General features: G+C 30.5%; 1 protein-coding gene across 1 annotated transcript; it reads left to right on the forward strand.

Annotated features, from left to right (window-relative positions):
* The first annotated feature begins 5,179 nt into the window (after positions 1-5,179).
* On the forward strand, positions 5,180-6,581 carry LOC105766247 (probable BOI-related E3 ubiquitin-protein ligase 3). The gene is made up of 2 exons (XM_052630794.1): positions 5,180-5,808; positions 5,902-6,581. Exons 1-2 carry the CDS (start codon positions 5,467-5,469, stop codon positions 6,436-6,438), a joined length of 879 nt encoding a protein of 292 aa, XP_052486754.1. The 5' UTR covers positions 5,180-5,466; the 3' UTR covers positions 6,439-6,581.
* The last annotated feature ends 531 nt before the right edge of the window (positions 6,582-7,112 follow it).

A 7,112-nucleotide genomic window follows, 5' to 3' on the forward strand; every position in this document is an offset into this window, starting at 1 on the left:
ATTTCGAAATGCAATACATTAAATATCAATTTTAACTAGTGAGTTTCTAAGAACCATTTTCATTGAGAACAAATAACAAATAAGAATACTTTATATTAAAGAACCTTCTAGTTCTTTAATGAATGTTCATATAGATTCTCAATTAATTTTCAAATCATTTATGATTCAGGATGGTCTAAATGGTTATGCCAAGTAGTAAACGCATTACTTCTGGTTTACTTCAACGTTGTGTTTCAATTGTACTAAATTGTAACAAATTAATAATTTTACTATCATTCCTTTTACTTTGTATCCACATATAAGTGCTATTGTGACATTTACTACTGGAAATGTCTAAATCAATGTGAATATTATAATGTCACTAAGTCCACAAAATAAATATAATTTCCAAACAATTATATGCAATATTTAATTCAGAAAATGTCAAAATCTTCAAATATCTAAAAAAAAATTTTGCAACTTGAGGTGCATCCAACCATAACGAGCTTTAGACAGAATTATCATATTTTATTGCTCATGAACAGATCTTTCACAGTCAAATATTTTGCTTCTAACCCCTTAATGAGGATGATGACAAAAGAAGATTACAAAGATAATCAGAATCAATTCAATTTAATAACAAGAATAATCAATAACTTAATCCTCCCTTTTTCATCCTTTCAAAATAGATATTTATAACAATAGTGATTCATATGAAATATAATATTTTCCTCATTCAAAATATCAATATAAGATCCATTATAAATATATTTTAAAACCAAAGGATTAACCATCACAAGATATTAATATATTAGCTCTTCTAGAGCTTTCGACTAATTTTGTACTATCAATCTTGAAATAATATTTGTTTGTTTTAGTACCAAATAAGATAAATATTTTCTATCTATAATGATAGAATTTATTACTACATTCTCATATCCTTCCTCAAAGAATATTAACAAAATAAAATATCATATGTGGCCAATAATATTTCATATCACATTGATAACATAAGTTATCTTTACCCTTTGAAGAGTTATCTTGAGAACTCTTATTGTTCTCTTATTTATTACTATGTTCCCACTTTTAGTGGTCCATGAGTATATCTTTTATTTTTTTTATTTTTACATTCACTTCAGGAAATGCAACAAATCTGGTAGGATAGACTTCTAAACGTCTCTATTGATTTTTTATTTCATAATCAACATCATAAACATATGTGGATTTTAAATCAGAAGCTATCCATTCATGTTGTCATGATTATTCTCCAATTATAATAAATATGATATAATAAATATAACATAGTAAAATATACTTGAAGATCTTTAACATCATCATCATCACCTTGACTATTATCACGAGCATCCATTTTGAGATTGAATCTTTCAACATCTTAAAGATTGATTTGTGAGACGACTTCGAAAGATTTTGAAAAAATAGAGAATTATCTTGCTGATAACGTGTTATAAAATAAAGAGAGGTGAGAGAATAAATAACAAAGAAAATATGAAAGCAACATGGAATGTACTTTATTGATCAAAATGGGTGATTACAATGCTTCATCAGAGTCTCTATTTATAGGCATAAGAAGTATAGAAGAAGTAGAGATCTAATTCTAATAACTATTAGAATTTAAAACACACCAAAATTTTATCTTAATTATGATGGACATCCACTTAATAAGATATTCATAACATTATATATATTGTTATATGTGACTTGGTAACGAGAAAAAACAGTTAACCATAAATCAGATTTCAAATAAACCGTAAATACCTCTATAAAGTTTCTAGAATTACGGATTGACTACTTCTATATTTTTTTTCAAGGACCACTGGAGGGATTATTGTAGTCGAGTAGGAGGAAAGAGGTTAATTTGGTAAGCGACTCTCCTTAAAATAAACAAGCTTTTAATCCTCCTATTCAGTTATTCATGTATTTGTATTCCACTTTTATTATTTTGATTATATGCTAATTCTACTTTTAAGAATTACAAAGTAAATTGTTTTTAAGTTATTTTATTACTTTATATTTTTAATATAGAAATTAAAATAGTAAATTACGCCCATATAATACAATTTAAACTTATTTCTCTAAAATTTTTAATATTTATATTTTATCATTAATCAAATTCGTATTTACTATTTATATTATTTTTATAAATATATTTATTAATTAATTTTATTTCTTCAGTGTGTATGATAATCTAATTTGTATATAATTTTAATATATTAATAATCACACTATCAATTAAGTTATTGGTATAATCTTAAATGAATTATATTTATTTAAGTGACCAATTTACGTCTATTCTTATGTCACCAAGTTAGAACTTTAGTCTGACAAATCATGTGACTTTAGGCAATTTCTTGGGTTCAAATCTGTCTAAGTCAGCTTTACTCTCGAAAAATGAGAATTCATGTAGAAATTCTCGAAAAATGAAAAATGGTCTAATGTATTTCAGTTCAGGCGGTATGTAAGTAAGTTATATTCATTGAAATTTGTACAACTAGATTGACCCTACATTTGTATTAGAGTGGTAACACCTGAGATTCGGATCCGGTTTATCGAATCGAGCTTGGGGTGTTACAATCACAATTGTACCTTGATTAATTATCAATTCAATAAAATTTCTAAACCAAAATTAAATATAATTCTAAATAAACTCATAAATATATAATAATATTTACGGACTTACTCGTCAGAAATAAGATTTCGAAGCCACCGTTTTTCGACACTATTAAAAATAGAGCTATTACACTTACCATTGCCATTCTTTGTCGACATATCTTTATCTCCCCCACCATTGCCCTTTGGTTTGAGTTTGGGCATGGAAGACTCAAATTTTTTTGACTTCTTAGCACCCAACTCAAGAAGTGACTCCGCAATGGTCATGGCTTTGGTAAGTTCCTCAACCCCACGACGCTCCAATTCTTGCTTAACCTACGACTTCAACTCATCCATGAAGAAGAAGAATGTCTCATTCTCACTCAGATCAGTGATTTGGAGCATTAGCTCACTAAACTCCTTCACATACTCCCTAATTGTGCCTTGTAGCGAGAACTTATGCAACTTAGCTTGAGCCTCCTTCTCGGCATATTGTGGGTAAAACTAGTCCTTAAAATTTTTTTGGAACTCAACCTAAGTCTTAATTTTGGTCCCAGCTCGCTTTTCATATGTGGACTTACAACGCCACCATAAAATACTGACATCAATAAAATATATGGAAACAATACTTACCTTAGCATCACCATCCTTAATACAAAGAAGTAGTGCTCCATTTTTCATAAAAAAATTTTCCACTTCCCTTGCAAAGCTTGCCCCTTAAAATTTTTTAGTTTTGGGACATCAATCTTACGGCTTGGTGTCTCACTCAAAACCCTTTTTTTCTCACAACAACTTTGCACGCAGCGAACTCTTCCTCAAGCTCTTTGATTTTTTTTGTTCAAAGTCATCACTATGGCTTCGAGAGCATCATTCTTTTTTGATAGCTTACCCACAACAATGTTGAGGAGCACTTGCAGTGTGTCCATATCGAAACTAAAGGCCTGCGCCACATATTCCTTGAACTGCTCTTTCATCGGGTCCAACTCAACTGTGCGACCCTCAACAACCTTAAGTGTTTCCTTCACTTCACCCTATGGATTCTTCGAGATGAACTACATGACTTTTCAAAGTCGACAACATATCTCTCGATCTACTATTTTTCCTTCCCCTCCTAGCACGGGTCTGCATCGGGACATTCCACTCATTTACTCTTTTTGTCATCGCAATTGGTGTCTTTGATCACTAACTTGTACCAACTGTCATGGAGTTAGAACTTTAGTCTGGTAAGCCATGCAACCTTAAGCAATTTCTTAGGTTCAAATCTGCCTAAGTTAGCCTTACTCTCGAAAAATGATAATTCACACAGCAATTTTCAAAGACACCAAAACAAAGCGGAAGCAAACTCGAAAAAGAAAGAAGCCACAAACGAACAAAAAAAAATATCTCACACCAAGTGTTTGAGTAAATGATCTCAAAATATTATTGAACTCAATAATGGAATGAATACAAAAGAATGAGGAGGGCTCTATTTATAGTAGACCTCCCCTATATCTAACGGTACAAATCAAATTACAATGATGACTCAGATTAGTTCTCATCTATAATAAGAGAGTTCTAAGGGATTTAAACTCTTTACACTTTATCCTTTAGGATTTACAATATTTATCCTAGTAAAAATACAATTTATAGTTTAACCATGATTCAAGTAGATGGGGCTTGAGTCTCTTCCAAGTAATGAGCTAGTCTCGTCGGGTCGAATAACCCCCAATAAACAAGAGAGATCAAAGTGTGCCTAGATCACATACTCTTTTGTGCGGTCTGTGACGCTTACATCTCCTACTCAACCATTAATAAAAAAAATTACTTTCATCTTAGTTTAAATATCACAACTAATCTTTTAAGTATTTTCAAAATTTTGAAATCAATTATTTGTTTTAACTAATTTAATTTTTAAAATATAATTTAAAATACTACATTTTATAATTTTAAATGTTAATAGTAATAAATTTAAATAATAAAATATTGTAACCACCAAAAATTAGAATATGAAAAATTATTGCGACAAAGTGATATATTTGAATATTGATATTATTTGCATAATGATTAATTTGACCTCAACTTTATCAAAAAGTCGTTTTGATCTCTATTTAATTTTTTACTTCTTTTAACATTTAAACTAGTGTTATTTGTCAAATCATCCAAAATAAATTGAAAAGATAAATTTGTTAATGTGACATACATAGATGGATTTCCACAGATGCCATGATGACAATTAATTAATTTTTAAATATTAAAAATTAAAAATATAAAAAGTATAAAAATATTAAAAAATTGTATTTTTTAAAATTAATTAATTGCTAACTTGACATCGTCACATCAGCAAAATTAGTAGATGTTAATTTTTGTTTATTTTGAATTATTTGTCAAATAAGACAAGTTTAAGGGCTAAAAAATAAAATTAAATAAAACAAAATAACTTTTTAAAAAAATTAGAGTATTAAATAAATTATTATTCCTATATATATTGGGTGAACTTATGCCTAAGATATAATTGTATCAAGATCAGTTTACTTCTCTATCTACAAATCTAACCAAAAATTGAAAAGAAAAACTAATTTAATATTAATTATCTTACTCTATCTCTAACCCGAACCAAACCCTAAATAAACCCCACCATACAGCCTTGCCACCTCTATAGCATGCCCCTTTTGTATTCTTTCCCTTTCAGTTTTCGTCCTTATATCCCAAACCAAAGCAAACCAAACTCAAAAAACCCAATCTTCTTCTTTAATCTATGGCCGTTGAAGCTTCGCATCTCAATCTCTTCTCTCCTTAATTCTTAGCGTACATGTTCCTTTTAAGCGTTTAAGACTGAAACCAAATGATCATACATTCAGATCCAACCACCTACCTCTAACGTCTATTGCATTCATTCTCTTAATGATGAATCCTATTGAAGCAAACGGCAATATGTTTGAAACCCAGATGGTATATGGAGTTCCGACGGTGGCGACTCAAGGATTTCTTCCTTTACATAACTCTTTGGTTACCGATTCCTTCATCCATCGAAAGCCTACGGCAGCGATCAAATCGGAGAGTAGTTTGACGTACAACAATCTTCCTTTACCCAGGAAGCGTTCCAGAGATTCCGCTATGGTTTCTTTCCCTTCTCCACCTCACAAAAGCAACGAAGCTTGCTCTCGTTTTTCTTTTCTTGGCCATGATATCTCCCTTCACATGGAGCAGCAACAGTTGGATATTGATCGCCTCATCTCACAACATGTAAGCCTAAAGAACAAGATCAATTGTTTAGTTTTATCGATTGCTTTTAAAGTTTGAGAATTGATGGAGTCTGGATTTTTTGTGTTTATATAGATGGAGAAAATGAGGGTGGAGATAGAAGAAAAAAAGAAGAGGCAAGCAAGGAAAATAATGGAAGCCATTGAAGAAAGAGTAATGAAGAAACTTCGAGTCAAAGAAGAAGAAATGGAGAAGATTGAGAAAATAAATTGGGCACTTGAAGAAAGAGTGAAATCCCTTTGCATAGAGAACCAAATTTGGAGAGATTTGGCTCAAACCAATGAGGCCACCGCCACTGCCCTGCGGTCCAACCTAGAACAAATCCTCGCGACGGCACAGCAGGTTAAGGTCGACAAGAGAAACCGTGGCGTAGGATTAGAAGCGGCGGCGGATGATGTTGACGATGCGCAATCATGTTGCGGCAGCAGTTGGGACGTGGAGAAAAATGGCGACGGCGGCAGGCTATGCCGGACCTGTAGGGAGGAGGAATCATGTGTGTTGCTGCTACCATGTAGGCATTTGTGCTCATGCACTGTTTGTGCGCCGCGCCTTCACATTTGTCCAATTTGTAAATCTCCGAAGAATGCAAGCCTTCATATTAAAATGTCATAAAAGCTCTTTATTATAATAATAATAATAATAATAATAGTAATACATTAAGCACCCCAAAACAAAACAGAAAACAAATATTGTTTCAACTTAGTAACCCCAAATTTTGTAATTAGTTAGTTTAGATTATTTCTTTTTTTCCCCCACTTTCAAATTTCAGTTTTCATTTCTTCCTGCACTGAAGAGGAAGTCACTTCTTTGCTTTCAATTTACTTCCTGATATGCCTTCTTTTTAAATAAGCTTTCAAGCTAGTTTCTTTTTTCTTTTTCTTTTGTGATTATTTTAAATACCTTTTTATTATTTTAATTTTGTCATTTATATAAACAAGTTTTAGATTGTGATTTAAATAATTTTAATTTGATATTTCAAATATTTAACTTTTGACTTGACATTATTTGATTTGATTTCTTTATTAATTTATTAAATGTTAAAATAAATTGATATAGTGAACCAGATTTACAAGATTGAGATTTTGAATATTTAGATTCAAGTTTCATTATGTATAGATCGTGTTGATAAATTGTGTGGACTCTCTTTATTATTATTTTTATTATTATGACTTAAATTTTCTATAGGTTTTATTCAAATTTATACTTTGTAATAATAATTCGATTAAGATGTATTTACTCAAAATAAAAATTAAAGGCCTTTCACTTTAATCATTTAGAATTTATTT

Source organism: Gossypium raimondii, chromosome 5 (assembly GCF_025698545.1).
Source record: "Gossypium raimondii isolate GPD5lz chromosome 5, ASM2569854v1, whole genome shotgun sequence".
Lineage (NCBI taxonomy): Eukaryota > Viridiplantae > Streptophyta > Magnoliopsida > Malvales > Malvaceae > Gossypium > Gossypium raimondii.